The sequence below is a fragment of the Natator depressus genome, chromosome 20 (genome assembly GCF_965152275.1).
Source record: "Natator depressus isolate rNatDep1 chromosome 20, rNatDep2.hap1, whole genome shotgun sequence".
In the NCBI taxonomy this organism is placed as follows: Eukaryota; Metazoa; Chordata; order Testudines; family Cheloniidae; genus Natator; species Natator depressus.
In genome coordinates this window covers 24,200,148-24,223,620 of record NC_134253.1, presented here as the reverse complement: position 1 = coordinate 24,223,620, position 23,473 = coordinate 24,200,148, and the positions used below count along the sequence as shown (strand labels likewise).

Sequence of the window (23,473 nt, the reverse complement as noted above, 5' to 3'; positions counted from 1 at the left end):
TTTTCCCTTTCCCAAAGAAGCTGGACGCTCAGCAGTTCCACAGATTTCTGTGAGGTTTGGGGGTGCTCAACCCTTCTGAGGAGCAGGTCCAGTTTGGGTCTTGAGCCTGGAAATACTTACTCATGCACGTACATTTACTTAAGCGGGCGCCCCTCCGGTGCAGAATATTGGCTTGAATGGCTAATCATGTGCAAGGGGGCTGAAAGCAGAGGAAGGTGGTCTGGGGCTAGGGCTCTCGCTTAGGACTTGCGAGATGCGGGTTCAAATCCCTGCTCTGCTGTCGGCTTCCTGTGTGACCTTGGCGAGTTGCTTAACTGCGTTGTGCCTCAGTCTCCCCCATCTGTAACATGGGGATAATAGTCCTGCCCCGCCCTCCAAGGAGGCTGGAGGATAAATACAGTAAAGAGAGTGAGGCATTGTGAAATCTACTGCGGAAAAGTCTCTCTAGGTCTTATTGTAGGGCAAATAAGGGATTGCAGCCTGCAGCTGGGTTTGGGTTGTCTTGCTTTGGATGTTTTTTGGCCTCAAACATTCCAGAGGTGGGGCTCAAGTTGTTAAGCGCAGGTGGGAAGATTTGTCACCCCAAATTCGGGGACAGTTCAACATAGGGCCTCATGCTCCGCTCGTTAGAAAGGCAGGAGCCGGTTGCAGAAGGTGGCTTTGGCTTTGGCCCACCTTTCACACCCAGCCAGGGCCCAAGGGGATTTTAAAATCGAGGCCAGGGTGGCGGGGGGGAATCTGTCTGTCGATGGAGAATGCTGGGATTTCGGATCTCAGCGTCTGGCAGCGAAGGCTTCCATTGTGAGTGCCGGGCTGCGATCGTCGGCGGCCCGTTCCCTTCTGCCTGTTGCGAAATTATTTGGCTCCCGGTCTCAGGTTTTAAAACGACGGCCAAGCGTCCGTATGGCTGCTTCGTGGCTTTCGGCGCTGACAGGGGCACAGGCCTGTGTGTGTCCGCGCCGCTCCGACACAGCCCGAGCGTTCCTTCCCCATAAAGCCAGCCCGGTCGCCTTCCTGCGCCCCCCGACCTTAGGCCTTTGATGAGCCTCTGGTCTGGTCTGGTTTTTATACCAGGCTCATCGCCGTCACTTGTACGGGCCAGCGTTTGAACAGCAAAGGCACCGTGCAACATCGGGGCTGGCATCCCCCTCCTCATTCACAATTTGCCAAGTTATTTCCCCTTTTCTGGCTGGTCTGAAGTTTTCTCGATCCAGTCCTGCCCCTTGCCAGGGAAAAGGTGGGATGGGGACTTAGCCTCTAATAATACTGTATCCCCAGGATTTCCTCTGGAGAAGCCACATTTCGGGTTGCCCCGGGAAATGGTGCAGAACACCTGCTTTTGTTTCTCCCCAGAGGTGGCTGCCTTTCAGTGGTTGTCGAAGATGTGTCTAATTTGCAGCGCTGTTGCCGAATTGTTTGATGGGGGGGGGTCAGAAAAAATGAAAACATTTCAATGTTTTCATCTTGAAAGGGCGTTTCCTTTCGAAAGTGTCTGGCATTTTATTAAAAAATACAAGTCGAAATTGTTTCAAAGAGGCTGAAATGGAAATGAACCCTCTTGATGGTGGCGACACAAAATGCTTTGTTTGACCTGAAATTAGATTTGTATTTTGCCCCTGCGCTTCTCGATTGGCTGGGCGTTTTTGGAAATGTTCATTTTCGGTCTGTCCCGAAACTCTTCCCCCCACCCCGACGTTGCCAACGAACCGGCAGCCCCGTGATTCACCCTGCTCCAGTGTAAATGTAAAGCCACGAGGGGCTTCCTCACAGCGCGTCCAGAGGCCCCCCCGAGCTAGCTACCGCCTCCGAAGCTCTTCACTCCTGCAGACAAAGGTTCAGCGAGAGGCAGCGGCTGGAAGTTGAACCGAGACCCGTTCAGACCGGGACTGGGGGGCGGATTCTTAACAGGGAGAGGAATCAACCGTTGGAGCGAGTGGCTAGTTGCGCGCTGGATTCTCCATCGCTTTCAATCGGGAGGGGACGGCTTCCTGAAGGGCAGGCTCTAATAACGCCAGGATTTATGGCCTTGCTACAGCAATTGGTGTGCGGGATCCTGTGGCCCGCGCTAGGCGGGTGCGGGGGACAGAGGAGCAGAGAGTCCTGTCCCTTCTGGCTGTAAACATCCATGAACTAGATACCATTTCTCCGAGCTTGTGGGTGGGGTGGGGTTTTTTTTTGGGGGGGGGTGTTTGCAGCTACTTTTTAGGAGACAAAACTACAATATGTTACCCCAGTGAAAACTCATATTTAACTTTTTTCTCCCATGTTACGAAGTAACATTTCTTCAAGTGGTTGAAACCAGAACTAAAAAAAAACAAAACAAAACTAATTTAGTCACTCTCAGGAGACCTGGGCTGGGTTCATTCGATCCCTCTCACTCCGTTTCTCTCCGTCCAGCTCTTCGTGCTCTCATTATCGTAGTATGTGTTTTATAAGCAGCAGCGTGATACAATGGGTGTTATAATGGGAGTTGAGAGAGCTGACTTCTGTTCCTGGCGCTGCCATTGGCCTGCTGGGTGCCTCAGTTTCCCCATCTGCAAAATGGGGAGAATGATGCTGCCCTTGTTTGTGCAGCAGTGTGAGATCTGCTAATGAAAACTGCGATAGAAGAGCTAGGGATTGTTGTTATTTTATTCTTCTTCCCCATTTACCAGTATTGCCGACTCTGGCGCTTTGGTTGGAAAAAAAATCTCTCGCTTAAAATCCTTTGCTGGAAGCCCCATCTCCTGGCATCTTGGAATTTCGGTGGAATCTTGGCTTTCGTTTACAAAAGTGAAATTTAAATAAAATGAGAGGGGAAAAAATACCCATTTCTAGCCCTATTGATTGTGCAGAGAATCTTGAAAACGTGACCCCAAAGGCAAATTGTTATTTTCTTTAAAACATTTCATGATTTTAAAGCCCAGCTCCCCGTTTTTAGGGCAGGGTCTGCCTCCAGATTTATGCGGTGTTTATTCTCTGTAGGGGGCAGCGTCTGGTCATTTTCACTCTTTCTGTCTCTGAATTGTTTTCCCTCTCTGATGCCAAAGAGTAAAATTGACCCCCAGCTTATGGTCTGTCCCCCAACTAACTCCCAATAAAAGAACTGTTTTGAGGGCTTACGGAGTACTGGGACCCTAAGATGGGTGAATTTCACCCCCAGTGAATGTTACAATATGTTCAAAGGGGCTAAAGAACAGTTTTGATTAAGAAAAACAAAGTCTTAGTGATTTTTTTAATTTAAATTTTAAAAGTTAAATTTCATTTGGGGCCTATGCAATTTCTCAGTGCCCATTTAAAAATGATTGTTAGTATTAGATCAGGGCCTCCATTGTGCCAGGCAAGCACTGCACAGACACACAGTGAGAGACAGTCCCTGCCCCGAGGAGTTTACTGTTACATTTGTTTACAACCAAGGCCTGGTCCTATGAATGACGAACAAACGGAGTGGCTGGCGGGGTCACTGATAAGATGGGGGAGAGGCAGCAAGCCAGAGAGATTGTGTGACCTTACGCATGGGGCCCTGCTCTGGGTGTCAGAACACCAGGATTCTGTGCCCACCTCTGTGGGCAACCTTGGGCAAACCACTTTGAGCCTCAGTTTCCCCTCACAGGCATTGAGTGTGAGCTGGGTAGGGACTGTCTTTTACTCAGTGTCTTTGCAGCTGAGGGTCTGATCCTACTATAAGAAGAAGAAGCTGGGTGAGCGTATTAGGAGGTGAAAAGCTGGGCAAAATTATTGGATCTAAACTTTTTGGGGGTGAAAAATACAGATTTGACGACCCTCCAACATTTTGCTAATTTGTGTTGGTTTTGTGGCACTATTTCCATTGGGGAAAAAAATTAAAACAAAAATTCCCACCCCCACCTAAATGCTTCAGATTTTTGATTTAAAACAAATTTTTGTTTCAAAATGGCCTCGTTTGATTTTTTAAAAAGTTCAAAGAGGCTCAAAATTGAAGCTAAATGCTTAATTTCGAGTTGACCAAACCATTTCGTTGGACCTAAAATGAGTTTTTTATCCCTCCCTAGATTTTTAGATTTTTTGGGGCAAATGTCATTTTCGGTTCAGCCCCAAATGAATTCCTCCCTCCGCGTTTTCAGAACTGGGAGTGAACCAAGAAACCCTTGTGTCACCCAGCTCCACCTGCAGGTAGGGTTTAGAGCTGTGCTAAATGCCTGGATCCCCATGGGAAATAAGGGCTTCCCAAGGAGCTTAATCATGGGGAGAGAGACATTTTGCATCTGTCCCAGGGTGCATGCCCTCAGAGCCCGCGGCAGCAGCCCCTGAATTAGCACGGTGAGGACGTCAGATTGAGTGGGAGCCTTTGATGTCACTTATGATGAAGACAGAGCTATTCTGTTGGGAATTTCAAGTCCGGGCCATAAGACAGGTCTAGGGGCTAATTGGCAGGCGTAGGCTTCGAGTGCACACGTCGGTGGCTCTCTGGCCGGCAGTGGGTTTTCCACCTGATCCCACGCCCAGTCTGTAAGATCTGGAGGGGAGTGGGGTCTCGTGCGTTAGAGTGGGGGTGCAAGGGGGCTAGGACTCCTGGGGTCTGCTTCCCGCCCCCTTGCTGCCGCGCTGTGTGACCTCCGAGGGCCTGACAGGTCCGCCGGCTCCCCCTTCCTCAGCGTCCCCATGTCTAAAGAGGACGAGGACGCTGCATGGCCGAGGAGGGGTGTGGTGGAGGGGTTAATTAAACCCAGGGAAGAGCTTTTGAGCCGGGCAGAGGGAGGGTGTCTGCGAAGGGTTGGCTGTCTTCTGTGCAGAGGGGATCCCCCGGGGACAGACGGACTCCTTGATTTATTGTGTTCATTAGACCAGGTTGACAGATTTATCCCCTGTATTTCAGGCCTGGGCAGGGCTGGTTGGGCAGAGACTGGTGGGAAAGTTGCCTCAGAGGGACTCAGTTACTACAGGTACCGGGGCTTGGCTCGCAGCGTTTCGGCGGGACCGAACGAGGAGTTACTGATCTCCAGCTTTGGCTAGTTGGGGACGGGCTGTGCCCATCTCCCCGTGGGAGGAAAGATGGTGTAGCTGTGAGGATGCCACCGTGGGCGCGAGACCGGCGTTCAAATGCCTCAGTTTCCCCACTTGTAAACTGGGGGAATTACCCAGGAAAGGGGTGGGTTCTCCATCTCTTGCTGCCCTTCTGGGTGGCGCTTCGGTTCCTGGGCTCAGGACAGGGGGAACTGGCCGGCATCGATTGCTCGCTGCTGGTCAGACTGGTGGATCTACTGCTACCTCTGGCAGAGAGGGGTTCGCAGTGTGGGGCTCTCCTTTGCGGTGTGAGTAGAAACGGCCAGCTCAATACAAATACCCCTTTCCCCTCAGTTCGGAGTCTGCTCCCTCCATTAACAGCCCCGCCACCCTCTGCAGTTTTCACATCTCGGCCACCTGATGGGGATCCCCTGCTTCCCAGTCTGGCGTGCCCCGAGGGCGTTGGGCGGGATTGGGGCCCGGAACGGGCTTGTTCCTGGTCGCCTGGCCAGGGGTTCCCACTCTTGGATCGGAATGAGGAACTGCAGCGTGAAGGCGGCGGTTAGTGAAAGTGGTGCAGCTGGTGTTAGTTTTGGTGCGGGGGGGGGAAGCTGTTGGGTGGGGGTCTGATCTGTGGGGATCGCTTTGGCTTTCCCATACACAGTCCCCTGTTTGTGCCGCATCACAGCCCTCCCTGCTCCCCCATCCTCTCTGCGCCCCAGTTCCCCCCCCACCCTGCACCCTCACAGCCCCTCTGCTCCCCCATCCTCTCTGCGCCCCAGTTCCCCCCCACCCTGCACCCTCACAGCCCCTCTGCTCCCCCATCCTCTCTGCGCCCCAGTTCCCCCCCACCCTGCACCCTCACAGCCCCTCTGCTCCCCCATCCTCTCTGCGCCCCAGTTCCCACCCTGCACCCTGCACCTTCACAGCCCCTCTGCTCCCCCATCCTCTCTGCGCCCCAGTTCCCCCCCCACCCTGCACCCTCACAGCCCCTCTGCTCCCCCATCCTCTCTGCGCCCCAGTTCCCCCCCACCCTGCACCCTCACAGCCCCTCTGCTCCCCCATCCTCTCTGCGCCCCAGTTCCCCCCCACCCTGCACCTTCACAGCCCTCCCTGCTCCCCCATCCTCTCTGCGCCCCAGTTCCCCCCCACCCTGCACCTTCACAGCCCTCCCTGCTCCCCCATCCTCTCTGCGCCCCAGTTCCCCCCCACTCTGCACCTTCACAGCCCCTCTGCTCCCCCATCCTCTCTGCGCCCCAGTTCCCACCCTGCACCCTCACAGCCCTCCCTGCTCCCCCATCCTCTCTGCGCCCCAGTTCCCCCCCTACCCTGCACCCTCACAGCCCTCCCTGCTCCCCCATCCTCTCTGCGCCCCAGTTCCCCCCCTGCACCCTCACAGCCCCTCTGCTCCCCCATCCTCTCTGCGCCCCAGTTCCCCCCCCCACCCTGCACCCTCACAGCCCCTCTGCTCCCCCATCCTCTCTGCGCCCCAGTTCCCCCCCCCACCCTGCACCTTCACAGCCCTCCCTGCTCCCCCATCCTCTCTGCGCCCCAGTTCCCCCCCCCACCCTGCACCCTCACAGCCCCTCTGCTCCCCCATCCTCTCTGCGCCGCAGTTCCTCCCCCTGCACCCTCACAGCCCCTCTGCTCCCCCATCCTCTCTGCGCCCCCCGCTCAGTGCTGCAGCTGCACACGATCACTCGACCCCCCCCCCGCCACCCCCCACATTCCCATACTCAGATGAGCCCGGCACAGTCTCTGTTCGAAAGCGGAGCCGGCTCCGAGTCGAGCGATGTCCCTCCCCAGTCCCCGGGGCTCCCCCGTCACCCCCTTGCTAGTAAAGATATTTTCTTATTAAGGGGGGGAGGAGGAACAAAGTGGAGGGGCCTTCAATCTGTTCCATATGTTGGACGAGCCTGGTTTCAGATTTAATATTTTCCCGCTCCCAACAACAATAAGGAGCCCGAGCCAAGTGCTATATTGTCGGAGGAAGGGTTGGCTCGAATATGTGACCTGGCTCGGCCCGGGACTGTCCCTCCTGTCTGTGGAGCAAATCCCATGCGCGGAGACCCCGGCAGCGTTTCCTTCCCGCTGCGGCGGGAATCCGGAGCGGGAAGGGCTCGCCGGGAAGGCCCCGGTGCCGGCCGGGGCTGGTAGATTTCCGACCCGGACCGGCCTGGTCCCGGCTGGAGAGCGGCTGCCGGGAGCCCGTCTCAGGAGAGCCGCTCGGCGACATTTTCCACCCCAAACGCCCTTCCCCTTCGAGACACCGCCTGGCGCTGGCCACTGAGCCGCTGGAGCCCCGGGCCGCTCGGCAGCTCCTCTCCCCACTCCCCCCCCGGCGCAGAAGAGGGTCCCGTCAAAGCTGGGGCCTCCCCCGCCTCCTCTCTCTGATGTCTTGGACCCACCCCGGCCCACAGCTTCATTCTGGTCAGTTTCTGAAGTTTTAATGGGGCCAAAAAAAAAAAGCCATTCCCCCCCCCTTCTGCTCCCCCAACAACCAACCCCCCCAACAGGCTTGATTCCCCCCACTGGAAAATGTGGAATTTTTTCATGAAGTGGGGGTGCCCTAATTTAACAATCAGGGACCGTGTGGAAATATTGTCCAGCCAGCTCCGTTAACGACTCGTCATGATCAAAATATTGGCGAGAGAGAAACGAACAATATTCCTTTGTAACGGCGGGGGGGGGGGGGATTCACTCGGTTGTCCCGTCCAAGTAAAGAATATTCTCCATTTCAGAGCCCCGCACTCGCAGATGTGGCGTAAGAGCTTCGTGGGGGCAGATGAGCTTGGTCTCTCCTAAGAGATCAGGTCAAGCCCTGAAGCTTTAGCTCCCAGGCTGTCCGGCTTGGTGGATAAGAGCACTGGGATCCCGGACTCCTGGGTCCTATTCCCAGCTCTGGCGCCGGTCTGCTGGGCGACCTCAAGTCGGTCGCTTCGGCCCAGCTCCTCCAAGGGGTCGAGGTGCGTAGTTCCCACTGGAGTTACCTTGCGGGAGCTGATCCTGTTCCACAGAAACAAGCGAGAGCTTTACCGTTTACTTCAATGGGAGCAGGAGCAGGCCCCGGGAGAGACAGATGCCAAACTCTTAGAAATCCCATCTCAAGGCGCCGTTATTATTGTGCAGGGATTGTGGTAGTGCTCAGAGATCAGGCCCTCACCCGAGCAGCCGGGGGACAGCCCGTGCCGCGAACCGCTCCCACGTTTACCTGGCTTGCTCAGATACTTATAGGGCCCCTATCCCTGTGGCATCTAGGCACTGCATGGTCTTTGACGTATTTACCCTCCCCCTCGTCCCTCCCCATGAGGCATGGCAGTGCTATGATACCTGGTTTAGGGGTGGGGAAACTGAGGCACGCCGAGGGTAAATGCCTGGCCCAACCTCACACGAGCCGTCTGCGTCGGAACAGGGAGCAGAACGCTGGTCTCACTTGCCGGGTCGTTGATCCGGAGGTCAGCGGAGACCGGAGCCCGTTCAGGGCTGGGCAAAATTTTGCAACCAAAACTTCTTCTCTGTTAAAATTGAAATGTAAATTTTTTTTTTTCAATTTTGGGATTCTCCGAAAATGCTGAGAAATGGTGTGTCAGGTTTGACCCCAATCCATGTTCAAAACCTCATTGTTCAGGACTGGCAACGAAGCAAACAGCCCACCATTTGCCCCGCTGGGTTTATTATCTATTCCTTAGGCGCCGGATGGCCGCAGCGAGGAACCCCGGCCACGGACCCGGACCCTGTTGGGCGCGGCGCTGTATGAACATCTAGTCTGAAGGGCACGGGGCGTCCCTGAAGTTACTGAGACAAATGCCCCCGATAGAGTGTAACCAGCGTGCAGGGAAGTGACAGTGGGGCAGCGGGGCCGGTCCCGAGTGTGCCTGATCATGCCACCCCTGAAATCGCGAGACCCAACTTAAAGATCACGAGCTCGGCTATAAAACAATCAGTGCTTGGCTTTTTGGGTGTGGCGCCATTCAGAGGGGGTGGGAAGGGGGCTCCCTTGCAGCCCCAGGGGCTGGAAACGGACTTTGAAAAACGACTGACGCCTGTAATCTCACGACTCCCGGAGCTGGGGCTTTAAGACAAATCAGGGCGGAGAGCGGGCAGCACTGAGTGCGTGGGTGAACGAGGGGCAGCTGGGAGAACGGTGCAGGGCTTTTGGCTCCTTTATCGGTCGATTGGTTGCCCGTGAATTTAACATTGGACCAAAATGAATTCTCATCTGAATGCGAGTGAGGATGTACCTTGGCGCAACCTGCCAGGAGCCCCCAGGCTTCTTAAAACTTGACAGGCTTTTCGCCAGTTAGGCGGCGTTTCCCATGTGCACATCACTCCGCAAAGGTGACGGTCCGGCTGTCTGTCTAACCCCATGCCCACCTGTCCGTCAGTCTGTCTGTCCACGTGCTTCGCTCGCTCCAAGCACCATCGTGCGGGAGTGCTGACAAGCGGCAGAGCGCGCCAGCGGGTGGGGCGCTGGAAGGGGAAGCGAGAGACGCGAGTTCGAACCCCGGCTCCACCACTGACCTGCCGAGTGGCCTCGGGCAGGGCCCGGTGCCGCTCTGTGCCTCAGTTTCCCAGCTATGACCTGGGGATAATGGACAAGGCTCCTCACCTTCATTTGTGAAGCACCTTGAGGCCTCTGGAAGGAGCCCTAGGGGGTCTGTGTGGTGCCTGGGTCCAAGGGCTCCCCTATGCGTGTAGAGCCCCAGGAAAAGGACAGGAGGGGCCGAGGGGTTGAAGGGGGAAATACCCAGCTAACCCTGGCAAGCGACCTGCCCCCCACACTGCAGAGGGAGGTTAACCCCCCCCACCCAGGTCCCTGCCAATCTGACCTGGGGGGGAAATTCCTCCCTTGCCCTGCATAGGGGGATCAGTTAGACCCTGAGCATGGGGGCAAGAACCAGCCAGCCAGCACCTGAGAGAGAGACTGCCAGGTGCCACCTCAGAGCCCTGGCCAGCCCTGATGCTTTGGGGTAAGGAGAGAACCCCGCCCCACATCCTGGGCCCTGCCCCCCATCCCAGGGAACCCCACCATGGGACTACCCTGCCGTAATACATGTGATTAATTAATACGGAGATAGTCAGGCCTGCTCCGGCCATGCTGGGTGCTGACTAATGTTAATTGCTGCTCCTTTCAGAGAGGAAAGCTTGGGTGTTTTCATTGTCTGGGTAGTGACAGTTTCTGTTCAGCAAAGGCCCAGGGCTGGGCTAGCAGGGGGCGGCGGGTCAGGATTGAGGGGCACCACGGAGCTGTGTGTGCTCAGGGCTGGGCTAGCAGGGGGCTGCGGGTCGGGATTGAGGGGCACCACAGAGCTGTGTGTGCCCAGGGCTGGGCTAGCAGGGGGCTGCGGGTCGGGGTTGAGGGGCACCACGGAGCTGTGTGTATGGGGGGAGCCCAGGGCTGAGCTAGCAGGGGGCTGCGGGTCGGGATTGAGGGGCACCACAGAGCTGTGTGTATGGGGGGAGCCCAGAGCTGGGCTAGCAGGGGGCTGCTGGTTGGGGTTGAGGGGCACCGCAGAGCTGTGTGTGCCCAGGGCTGGGCTAGCAGGGGGCTGCGGGTCGGGATTGAGGGGCGCCACAGAGCTGTGTGTGCCCAGGGCTGAGCTAGCCGGGGGCTGCCAGTCGGGGTTGAGGGGCGCCACAGAGCTGTGTGTGCCCAGGGCTCAGCTAGCAGGGGGCTGCGGGTTGGGATTGAGGGGCGCCACAGAGCTGTGTGTGCCCAGGGCTGGGCTAGCAGGGGGCTGCGGGTTGGGATTGAGGGGCACTACGGAGCTGTGTGTATGGGGGGAGCCCAGGGCTGGGCTAGCAGGGGGCTGCTGGTTGGGGTTGAGGGGCGCCGCAGAGCTGTGTGTGTCCAGGGCTGGGCTAGCAGGGGGCTGCGGGTCGGGATTGAGGGTTCGCCACAGAGCTGTGTGTGCCCAGGGCTGAGCTAGCAGGGGGCTGCCAGTCGGGGTTGAGGGGCGCCGCAGAGCTGTGTGTGCCCAGGGCTGGGCTAGCAGGGGGCTGCGGGTCGGGACTGAGGGGTGCCGGCTGAGCTCTGCATGGGTGATTTGCTTTCTCAGAATCCCGCATCCACATGGCTTTTGCCATGGCTGCTTTACTGGGACTCTCCAATTCACCCCCCAGATGAAGAGCTTTAAAATAAAGAGCCACCTCCCCCACTGCACAAAGTGCTGGGGGAGGGGGGTGGGGCGGGGAGGGGAGGCGCCAGGAGCATGGCACGGAGCTGGCAGGTCTGGGCACAATGAAACAGACACTGGCATCAGAGGTTTGGCAGTGAAGAGGGATTGGGGGGGAGGGGCACAGATGGTCTCTCTTTCCCCCCCAAAGGTGAGGAGGTGGGCGGGGCAGGCCTGGAATGGGGGTGCTCTTGGCTCACACAAGTCAGGCAAGGGAGAGGGTTACCCAGTGGCCTCCCCCTTTGGCAGCCATGCCACTTGGGGACTGAGGGTGGGTGGGAGGGATGGGCCGGAGAGACCCTGGCTCCTTCCGTGGCGTGTTGTAAAACCCGCCCCTTCCCGGGCCTCCAGCTGCCCCCCATCCCCCAGCCGGCGGCAGCTCCTGGCATGGCTGGGCATTCTTTGGGCATCAGCCCAGTTAGGAGGAGCTGGGCAGGGGCACAGCTGTGAGAGCTGAGGATGCCCCCCTTCTCCCCCCCTCCGCACACAGGAGGAGCAGAGGGAGCAGCCTGTGGAAAGTTGAAGCCGTTTTGAGTGCGTGGGGGGGGGGGTGTCGTTGAGGTCCCTGAAACCAGACTCAGCTGGGGGGAGAGACAGGCTTGGCTAGTGTAGACGGGCATCAGGAAAGCTTCTTACAATGGTCTGCCGGTGCCCCTCAATCCTGACCCAGAGCCCCACTGCTATCCGAGCCCTGAGCTCCCCATTTCTCCGGGTGCTAGAGCGCTGGACTGGGACTCAGGACACCTGGGTTCTCTTCCTGGCTCTGCCATTGGGCTGCTGGGTGACCTTGGGCCAGTCGTTTCCCCTTTCTGTGCCTCAGTTTCCCTGTCTGTACAATGGGGATTATGCTCCTAACCTCCTTTGTAAGGTGCTTTGAGATCGACTGGTGCAGAGGGATGATGATTACTCCCCAGCACATTCTATCCTCGGGGGTGGGGGAGGGAGGGGTTGTTCCTGGCCCCTTTGTTGGCAGTTGTGGGTGGAGACAGATGGTAGCAAGGGCTGGACTAGGAGATGGTGTGTTTCATAGACCTCACTCCCCTCCCAGAGCTGGGACCAGAACCTCTAAACCCTGGGCCCCACTCCCATTCCAGGGCCAGGAGTCCTGACTTGAGGCCGAGCCCCGGCCTGGAACCACTGTCACTTTGGGTTTGATTTATGCCCAGTGTTAATGCAGCGGCAGACCTGAGATACCAGCTTGGCATGGTGGGGGGCACACACAGCCATTCCCAAGGGGTCGGGAGGGGTCACTGTCTAGGGTTCGTTCTTTCCTTGGCCTCTCCACCAGTGGGGAAGCGCGGGGAGCCTTTGAGTGGTAAGACTGAGACCCCTTGAACTCAGAGCACTGGCACTTGGGGGTCTGCAGCTGGGTTGGTGGCTGAGTTGGGGCTGCGGTGCATGAGGGGGATTGTGGGGGAAGTGCACCCCCTGGAGCCTGCCCCAGAGGGGCTCTCATAGGCCCTGCACCCTGCTTTGTTCTACTGGTTGGGCTCCCTTGTGGCTTGGAGGGGCCTGGGGAGTTACCCCAAATTTTGGGGTCTGGGTGGTTGGCTCATTCCATGGCACTTTGCCTTAAGCCTGAGATCGGTGCCCCCTCCCCCCAGCAGGCTCAGATCCACATGGGGTGGGGGTAGGGAGCAGCCCTGCAGCCCCCTGGGTGGGATTGGGATGGCTGGGGGTGTGCATGCCGGGATGGCTCTGGCTCAGGGATCTTTCCATCGCTCACTCCGCTGGAGGTACCTGGCACAGTGCCCCCCTCGCGCCGGGGCATGCCGGTAATCACAGGTTCCTCGCAACGGCTGGATAATTGCGACTGAGTTGATCCAAGAGCCATTAGTGTCCCCGCAGACACCTGGGGAAGGGGGCTGCCTTGGGATCGTATCAAGATTGGGGAAATTCCCGATCCCCCCACTGTGTGGGACCTTCCATGGCACCTCGTTCATCTCCCCCTCCTGCGCGGGTCCTTCCGTGGCACCTCGTTCATCTCCCCCTCCTGCGCGGGTCCTCCCATGGCACCTCGTTCATCTCCCCTTGCTGTGCGGGTCCTTCCGTGGCACCTCGTTCATCTCCCCCTCCTGTGCGGGTCCTACCGTGGCACCTCGTTCATCTCCCCCTGCTGCGCGGGTCCTTCCGTGGCACCTAGTTTGTCTCCCCTTGCTGCGTGGCTCCTTCTGTGCACCTTATTGGCCTTCCCCCCCGCCCCTCGAGATGTACATGTTTCCTATTCCCTGGGCAATGCTGCCTGGGAGCCCTCTGCCCTGACTGCCGCCATGTGGCACAGAGCCCTCTGTCTCGTGCAAGCATTGGGGTGGCACTGCCGAATGTCCCGACCCTGGTCCTACAGACCGTGGGCACTGGGGCACCAGCAAGGAAAGCTTTACCCGCTTCTGTTGGCTGGGCTGAGCCAGGACAGCTCCCTCCAATTGCTGTCCTTGTGCGCCAGCCCCTTTATGGCGTATCTCCTTCGGCACCAAGTGGCGACAGATGGCAGGGGAAGCAGCTCCCCCCACTCTGCCCCGGCTCACCGGGCCGGGTGCCTGAATTAAAGCTGAGCCCCACTCCCTGGCAGGCTTGGTGCCGCGGCAAGGCGCTCAATAGAACAAGGGAGGCGCAAACAGCCGCGTGCCAGCCCCTCCCCAGAGGGGGCGCATTGCTTGGCACGGGCACTGCCTGGTGCTGTGGCAAACAGCTGGGCTCGCAGTTGGAAAATGGGGCCGCCAGGAGGTGGGGGCAGCCCGTCTTTGTGCCAAGGCCTTGCAGTAGAGTTAATGGAGAGGGTGATGCCTGGGTGCCAGGGAAAGGAGGTAGCTCAATGGGGGCTTGTATCTGAGACCTCCCCCGCCTCAGCCCCCCATGTCAGCGGGGGTGGCTGGTGGGCATTGGGGGAGCTGGGCCCGGCAATGGAGGCAGCCTGATGCCAGCAAATTCCTCTCCTGGGGGATACCAGACAGCCTGTTGGGTCGGGGTGAGCCTGGGTCACGGCTGGCCAGGCTGGATTGGAGCTGGTGCCATCTGGAGGGGAGAACCCCCATTCCTCCCGTCCTGAGCCTGCCAGTCCCTGGGGCCAGATCGGGATTGGGGCCAGCACCCCCTAGAGGGGAAAAGCCCCATGTGTTAGGTGACCTCCTGTCCAGGTTTTCCCAGGATTGTCCCTTTTTGGACGTAGCTGTCCTGGATGAAATGGGGTTCTGTATCTCACAGGTGGCAGCCCTACCCATGCCCCATTTCCCATCTCCCTGAGCCACCCAGTCCCCCTGCTGTGGGGCCGGATTGGAGCCAGTGTCCCCGAGAGGGGAAAGGCCCCATGTCTCATTCCTCGCTTCCCAACCTGTTCCCCTAGACTCCAGCCTGATTGGCACCTTCCACTCTAACGTGTGTCCCTCCCCCCTTAGCTCACTACCCAAGAGGCGGATGGGGAGGACCCAGGCCAGTAGAACTGGCATTGACCCCAGGTAGGCAGGAAACTGGGTTCTGTTGCAAAGAGTAGGAAGGGGGGGTGGTCTGGAGCTAAGAACAGGGGGCTGGGCGTCAGGACTCCTGGGTTCTATCCCCAGCTCTTGGGGGGCGTAGAGGCTGGGGGTGGGTGTAGAGCTGGGGGAGGGGAGAGGCTGAGAGTCAAGGTTCTTTCGTTCTCTTCCCAGCTCTGCCCTGTAACTCACTGTGATCCCTTCATCGCTCTTTGCCTCAGTTTCTCTATCTGTAAAAGGAGACTGATTTTTCCCTACTTTGTGAGAGTGTGTGTGGGGGTTGGTGCTGAGGTGCTCAGGGCAGATAAGGAGCCAGACAGAGGTGGGCGGTTGCCCATCTTATATCTGGATTGCCTTTTCTCTGTGCATAGTCCCAGGACTTTGACAGGCCACTTGCCTCCCATGTGAAACGGAGACCTAGGCCGGGAGTTGGGAGAGGGGCTGATGGACCTGGTTCCAAGCAGGTCCAGGCACCTTGGTGCCTTCAGCCCCAGCACAGAACCCAGCCTGAAAGACCAAAAGGCCAAGCCAGGTCTGGGTGGACATTTCCCAACGCACGGAGGCAACAGTGCTCAGGTCCTTGGTCTTGTGCCAGATGAAAGGCACCTCATGTGGCCTCTGATTAGGGGTCTAGAGCACATGACTTATGAGGAGAGGCTGAGGGAGCTGGGATTGTTTAGTCTGCAGAAGAGAAGAATGAGGGGGGATTTGATAGCTGCTTTCAACTACCTGAAAGGGGGTTCCAAAGAGGATGGCTCTAGACTGTTCTCAATGGTAGCAGATGACAGAACGAGGAGTAATGGTCTCAAGTTGCAATGGGGGAGGTTTAGATTGGATATTAGGAAAAACTTTTTCACTAAGAGGGTGGTGAAACACTGGAATGCGTTACCTAGGGAGGTGGTAGAATCTCCTTCCTTAGAGGTTTTTAAGGTCAGGCTTGACAAAGCCCTGGCTGGGATGATTTAACTGGGAATTGGTCCTGCTTCGAGCAGGGGGTTGGACTAGATGACCTTCTGGGGTCCCTTCCAACCCTGATATTCTATGATTCTATGATTCTCTGGGTGTGTCTACACTGAAGCTGGCAGCAAGCCCCCCAGCCAGGGTAGCCAGACTCACGGTAGCTGCCTGGAGGTCAGGTGGGCCCGAGCTGCCACCTGAACCGCGACATACACAATGCTTGTCCCTCGCTCGCTTGCATCTGTCTCCCCAGGGTTGCTCCCAGCTGCAGTGCAGACACACCCTGGGGGACTGGGAGGGAGATGGGCTTACCCATAAGGCAGGAATTCGCCAGATTTTGGGAGGTGTTCCCATCATGGAAAGTCAAAATCGCAAATTTCCGTGAACCGAAAATCTGAAAAAAATCACAGAGGTTGGGCCAAGCGAAAGGAGATCTTTGGGTAAAAGCTCAAACCGTTTCCTTCCCACGTCGGCCTTTTTCAAAAACCAGCTTTACATTTTTTGAACTGTGAACTAACTACCATTTCAAAATGCAAAAGTGGTTTTGAACTTAAAAATGGACTGTTGCATTTTGCCTATGTCATGCCTTTAAAACCCCCCAAAAACAGAATGGGGGATTTGTCCAGAGCAACCTATTCCTGGGAAATGTTTTGCTGTTGACAAATCAACGTTTTTCCAACAAAACATCATTTTATTGGAAAATTCCTAACCTGTTCTACACCTGTGTGTGTCTCTAGGACACCTCCTGTGCATGTGTGTGTTGTGTATTGTGGGTGTATCTTCTGGGTGTACTCTGCATGTGCTGTGTGGGTGTGTATCTAGTGTGTATCCTGTGCGTGTTTGTTTGTGTGTATCTTGTGTGTATCCTGCCTTTGGGTGTATACTCTGTGTGTGTGGTGTGATCTGTGTCTGTGTGTGTTTGTGTGTATCTTGTGTGTGCCAGCATAGCTAGTGTGTGTCTTGTCTGTGTGTGTATCCCCTCTGTTTGTCCTGTGTGTGTATATCCATTTTCAAGAGAGTAAAGTCAAACAAACTGCAGTGAGGATTTTACATACAGGGAAACATACACCCCCTCAAGCCCCCCCCCCGATTTAGTTAAAATGTCCAGTCTGGATAAACGGGCAGCACAGGGACCTGTCCGCTCCCCCTGGCACTCACACCCAGCCTGTTGAGTGGGGATAGCCTTTTCCCCTTTCTCCCTTCCTATCCCTCCCCCACCTGCTCACCTTGGCAGCTCTTGGATCCGTGCTTGAAACCCTCTCTCTACCTCTGAGCTCCCCCACCTGCCCCCCCTCCCCAGTTTCTGCCCCAGCAACTCAGAAACAAAGCAGGGCTTTCAATTGGGGATATTAAGATGAAACTTTAGCCCTCTTCCCTCCTGGTAATTCTAAACGCCCTGCTTCGAGTTGCAAGCGCACTGTTGTCTCCTGGAGCAAATGGTGTGTGTGTGTGTGTGTGGCGGGGAGGTTAGTGAGTGTCTCAGCAGTGGGGCAGTGTTGGAAAGAGAGGGCATGATTGCAGGAGATGCCACTCTGGAAGGGGATGGGCATGAAGGGCGCTGATGCCTCACAAGTCCACTGACCCCCCTGAACCCCAAGCCAGCCTTCCAGGCTAAGCCCTGAGAGCAGCCAGGTGCCCCTTTCAGAAGACACCTGGTTCAGCCCAGGGTGAAATTAACAAGCTTGCCTTCAGCCCTGCCCCGACTGCTCTCTGCTGTGCATGGGCCCAAGCTGCCCCCTGGCTGCCCCATCACACCCTGGCTGAGGGGAACGGGGTCTCCTGGCTTCCAGCGCTGGATTCCCATGGGGCTCACCAGCGGGGCGCCCAATGCAACCAGGGGCTGGGCAAGGGCTGCTCAGTGGCAGGTGCAGAAGGGCAGGAAAGACCCCCCGCACCCGGCTGGAAAAACAACATCATAGAGAAATCCAGCAGAAGGGAAGACAGGACCTGGCTTGGCAATCCCTGGGACTCAACTGGGGATCCGGGGGCTAGAGTGGGAAACTGTCCCTCTGCCTGCTATGTACCTGTCACCTGCCAGCCCTTATCCAGCTATCTAATTTCCGTACCCATCCATCCATCTCCATACACACCCATCCATATCCATCCATCCATCTCCATACCCATCCATCTATCTCCATACACACCCATCCGTCTCCGTACCCATCCATCCATCTCCATACCCATCTCCATCTCCATACCCATCTCCATAACCATCCATCCATCTCCATACCCATCTATCTCCATACACACCCATCCATCCGTCTCCATACCCATCTCCATATCCATCCATCTATCTCCATACACACCCATCCGTCTCTATACCCATCCATCCATCTCCATACCCATCTCCATACCCATCCATCTATCTCCATACACACCATCCATCTCCATACCCATCCATCCATCTCCATACACACCCATCTGTCTCCATACCCATCTCCATACCCATCCATCTGTCTCCATACCCATCCATCCATCTCCATACACACCCATCCGTCTCCATACCCATCCATCCATCTCCATACACACCCATCCATCTCCATACCCATCTATCCCCATACACCCCATCTATCTATCTATCTATCTATCTATCTATCTATCTATCTATCTATCTATCTATCTATCTATCTAATCTAAACAACCTGTCAGTCTACCTGGCTTCATACACACCCATCTATCTATCTCTATATCCATCTATCTAATCTCCATACACACCCATCTATCTATCTCTATATCCATCTATCTAATCTCCATACACACCCATCTATCTATGTATCTATCTGATCTCCAGACCCACTCGTCTATCACATGCTAAAGCACACTTTCCCCTTTGCACCACACTCGGGTGTATTGTTAAAATAAAGCCAACCTCTTTAGCAATAAAATAAATTAACTCAAGGACATTTAAAAAACGAGTTTATGCGGAACAGGATTGAGTCCAAGGGAAAAACCTTAACCCCCTCTTTGCCAGCGTGTACATTTTCTCCGGGTCAGTTCCTCCAAAGACCCCCCCGCCCCGGTTTCCCTTGTGTCCCATGACAGACTAAGAGCTGCCCCCGCCCCAGTTCTGTGTTCTCAGGCGGGGCTCCAGCCGAGCTCTGGTTTGCTAGGGGTCAAGGATCTGTACAGCCCGGCGCCTATCCCATTGCAAATGGCATAACCCCACCCCCCACCCCACTCAGACCCTGGCCAGGAGCCCCGTACTGCGGGAAAGTGACGGGCCTGGCCAAAGCAGGTCGAAGGGGGGAGTCACAGAGCCTGGGTGAGAGGATGGCAGAGCAGGCCAGGCCAGTGATTTTAGCTCCTCTCCGGCTCCAAATCAAAGGCTGTGTCTCACTGGTCGCAAATGAGGCGAGTTGCCCAGCAATTCGGATTTGCTTCCTTCCAGTGCCCGGGCTCGGCTGAAGAGCAGCGGGTTTGCAGTGAAAGCACGTCTCTAACTCCCGGGGGGGCGGGGGGGGCCTAGACCCTTAGAAGGTTGCAAAAGTTGATTCTTGTTGCAATGACCCAGCTCCCTTGCGAGGCAGCTCCCAGCCCACGCCGTGCACACACCCCGCAGAACCGAATCGGAGGGAGTCACTCGCTCCCCCCGACGGGCTCCGGTGCGAAGGGGAGGGAAGAGCTCCGAATACAAAGTGTGTATGTGCTGGGGGCGGGGGGGGGGGGGAAGGAGAGAGGGAGGGGAGGGGAGAGTGGGAGGGAGCTAAAAGCTTTCTCAAGGCAAAAGTGTTCTCGGTTCCAAACTGTGTCTAAACTTTCACTTTCAGAGCTCCAAGGCGGGGTTACCGCTCGGCAGCATGGACTAGAGAGGGAGCTACCGCCGCTTTAGACATGCCGCCAGCTAGCCAGCTGTTCTCCATATGAAACAAAATTCTGCAACAGTTGTTTTCCAAAAATAACCATGTATTCCCCATACTGCCTGACCCAGGTAACAAACAAGCAAACAAACAAACAAAAAAAAACAACAACAAAGAGAGAGAGAGAGAGAGAGAGAGAAAAGCAAGTTCTGTTTGTTTCTTTCATTGCATTTTGTGTGTGTGAAAGTTTCCTGTCGGGTTTGCTCCTGGTTTAATGTCGGTGTGGGCCAGGCACCGGGCGGCGGCGGGGTCGCCGGGGGGAGGATTATTGCTGTCTGTCTGTGCTGGGTTTTTGTTTGAAACAAAAATTCTTCCCCTGTCTCTCTCTCTCTCTCTCTCTTTCTGCAGAGAAAGAGGGTTTGATGGCATGTTTCCAAGCTCTTTGTTAGATTCACTGCACATGGGTTTAGCTCAGAAAATGGCGCTTCTCCCAAATTTATTTCAAGAATTAAAAACCAGAGAGAGAGAGGGAGGGAGGGAGGGGGAGAAGGGCAGCGGGGGTTGCCGGATTAATGCATGCCGCTCTGCTGGGTTGTTGGGTTGTTTTTTTGCGGGGGGGGGGGACGTGGGGAGGGAAGTGTACCCGTGTCGATGTGATTTTAATGTGGATCTGCACTGTTATGCCCTGGGCCGCGGGGTTTACTGCGAAGGCCGGTCGCTAATGCGAGGAGTTGCTCGCACTTGCCGGGGATTTTGCCAGCCTGGGTTTGCGGCTGCTGGGAGCGGAGATCTTCGTTTGTTTTAAAAAAAAAACACCCCTCAAAGCAACCCCCCCTCCCCCAGCCCAATTTGTCTTTTTGTTTTGAAGTAAATTACCCCCCCCCCCCATTCCGAGCGGGAGCTAAATCCAGGCAGCTCCGAAATGCCGGGGGAAGCATCGGCCCCGGCTGGTTCCCGGTGGCTGCCTGGTTCCCTCGCCTGTTGCGTTTGCCCCGCTCGGCTCGGGGGGGGGGTCTCTCTCTCTCTCTCTCTCTCTCTCTCTCTCTGGGTGGGAAAGTTCCGCACTTTCCTTCCACCGCAGCCCAAACCGGTGCTTTATTTCTCGGGGGGTTGGGGGGGGCTGCAGTTTCTCGAGGGAGAAGGGAAGCGAGCCTGTGGACGGTGCAAAACGGGGCGGCGGGGAAGGGGGGCGTTTGGAGCAGAGGAAGTTTGCAAAAAGCGGAGAGTTGGGAGCTGTTTACACGGTCGCTGCGCTGTTGGAGCTGAGCGGGGGAAAGGCGTTGAAATTTACAAGCTGCAAGCCTGGGGGGGCGGGGGGGGTTAATCAATGCAATATTTCTAACCGTGCAAAAACAGAAAAGAAAAAGGACGGCACAGTTTGCATTAGATCGCTGTCTGGTTTGGAGGTGTGGAATTGATGGTCTTCTGGTGATAGATTTGATCCCCCCCCCCCGGTATACAATCTGTGGAGCAAGGAAATGTTGGATTTTGCTGTTAATTAAAACGGTGGATTTTTTTGGCGCGCGCGGGGGGGGGGGGAATTATCTTAACTCTTCAGCTCAGAGTTCCCTGAAAAGGCATTTCGTATAATTAGCTTTGCTGGATGAACTGAAGTTGTCAAATTTAATATGGTGACATTTCTGAGTCGGGGGGGGGGGGGGACGGGACGGGACGGGACACTGTCTTGAAATGCAGCTAAGAAATTATTTTGTAACCACCCAAAAGCTTTTTTATTTTTCCACTCAAATAATTAAGAACAAACAAACCAACCAACACTTTGCAATTGAGTGAGGGACAAATCCAGCTGCTGCTGGGAAAGGGGGTGAAACCGGCTTAAAACAGGTCTTTGGAGCCGATCATGTAACTTCTTTGGAGGGGGGTTCGGACCCACGGAGGGGGAAGCTGGACATCGGTATGTTTTTTAATGCCCCCAGAAGGAAGTTTCGTGAAGCGAACACACTTTGGCTTTTGTCTGTTCAACTTTCCAGTTCCCCCAACCTGTCCCATAGCTGTGAAGCCTTTTACCAGGGACTCTAGATCCGACTCAGGTGGGGGAAAGTAACGGCTCCAATTCCATCTCCCAGCTCATCTTCTGAAAGGGAACGGTGCCCCCCAGCTACTCTACAGCCCTCCGAGGCCGGTATCCCTAGGCACGGCGGAGGACAGGGCGGGGGACTCCTGGACAGACCTTTCGCAGGTCTGTGCTTTTAAGAGTGGGGCAGGCAAGCCGAGCTCCCCTTAAACTCTGCACTAACTGACCCTAACTTCATGCCTCCTTCGGAGGAATGTTTTGTCATTATTTGATGCTCTTTAACAAATCCTCTTATGTTGAAATATTTTTCATTTTTTTTGTAAGAAGGGTATAATTTATGTCCTTTCCAAGATCTGATTATTTTTTTAAAGACCTTTTGTGTAGTTCATTGCCCTTAAATATTTTAAAGTCCTTGTCACTTACACATTGGCATTTTTTATTTTTATTTTTTACATAAAGCAACTTAGCTGTAAGGAAAACCAGGGCTTTATTTTTTTTTTAAATAATAACCCTAAAATGACATTGCACTTTTATTGTTTTAAATGACTTTTGCTTAAGCAGCAAGCCAAGGACATAGATGGGCTTGTGAGCAGCATGGATACACAGAAATGGGATTCGCTTCTTAGCAAGGCATTGTTTTCTGTTCTATTTTCTTCCTTTCCTTTTTGCCATGCTGGCTGCAAATAATGTGAATCACATTTTTGAGGTTTGCCATGGATAGATCTTTCTAATTGGCTGTAATTTCTGTGGTTTGGGGCACTTTTGGAGAGCACAGTGAAGAAACTTTGCATATCTGTTTGCTCATTTGGTGGGAACGATGGTTTGGGGGGGGGGCGATACAAGTTTTTTCAGTGGCTGGGAAAGTGTTCCTTTCCTTAATCAACAGTAAGTAATAAATGGAGCAGACTATTATTATTATTGGTTATGGAAGAATATCATGAATTCACTTTAGTTTTGCCTTCTTTAATTTTGGATTTGACATGAGATCAGGAGAATTATTACAATGACAATGAGCATTTGATTCTGAAAGAGCATTTGACTCTGAAAGAGGGGCAAAACCTTTCTGGGGGGTGTTTTTTAACTCGTGCAAGTTACTCTGGAGAGTTACGGGCGGAACAATGTGGTCCCAGTATCTTTGTTTTGTTTTGGTAAAAAGGGGTGATGATGGCTCTTGATGGGCTCTATTAGGTCCTTTACACTTCAGTAGCAATTACCATCAATACCTAACAAATGACTGGCAGTTTTAGGTATGGAAATAAGCAACTAGCGCCTAATGTTTATGGATGAAAACGTCTCTATAAGTATAAGGTATCTGGCATAGTATGTACACCTCTATAATTATGTATACACACATATGTACGTCAGCGTGTACCTACGAGTGTGTGCTATAGCTATAAATATATTTTTCTTAGGTATAATGTGTGTGTGTGTGTGTGTGTGTGTAATACCAATACGTACACAGACACTGAATCTAACATTTATATGATATAATATACCATGTGTGTGAACACACACATACTGTTCTCAAGATAACTTGTATTTAAGAGTTTATATAGTATGATATCAATTGTAGATACACACACACTATACCTAAAATACCTCGTATTTAATTTCTATAAAATATAACTACCACACCTAAGATACCTGTGTGTGTATATTGTATACACATGCTCAGTCATTTATGTGATACCAGCCAATGTGTGTGCATGTCCTATATAGGTGATACGTATGAATTGGTGTGTAGGTGAATCGTGCACCTCTGTGTATAACGCTTGCAATATATAAAATATCATACATGTCTGTTGGAGGCCTGCATATTTTTGCAACATAATGATATATTGCGTTGCCCACTGTAACTAACAGCGGATAGCTTATAGTACTCGTATGCGTCCAGAGAAATGTATTTTGCACAAGGAGCGTTGTTGGTCATGATGATTTTATTTATCAAGGCATCTCTCTTGTCACTCCACCACTCCCCACGATGCTCTGGGGTGCTATGCGAACAATTAAAAGACAGTTGTTACCAATAAAACAATAATTACAACATCATTCCAGGGATTCAAACCTAAAAAAAAACCCTAA

General features: G+C 54.6%; 1 protein-coding gene across 4 annotated transcripts in view; it reads left to right on the top strand.

The window, feature by feature from the left end:
- The window catches only part of NFIX (nuclear factor I X), a 143,005-nt gene that overhangs the window by 5,769 nt on the left and 113,763 nt on the right, over nucleotides 1–23,473 (top strand). For 2 of the 4 annotated variants that reach the window (XM_074935445.1, XM_074935447.1), the window contains exon 2: nucleotides 19,330–19,490. The exons of the other annotated variants lie outside the window; for them this stretch is intronic. In XM_074935445.1, the coding sequence (XP_074791546.1) occupies nucleotides 19,464–19,490 (27 nt within the window). In that variant the 5' untranslated portion in view covers nucleotides 19,330–19,463. The remainder of the gene's footprint in view (nucleotides 1–19,329; nucleotides 19,491–23,473) is intronic. 4 annotated transcript variants of the gene reach the window in all.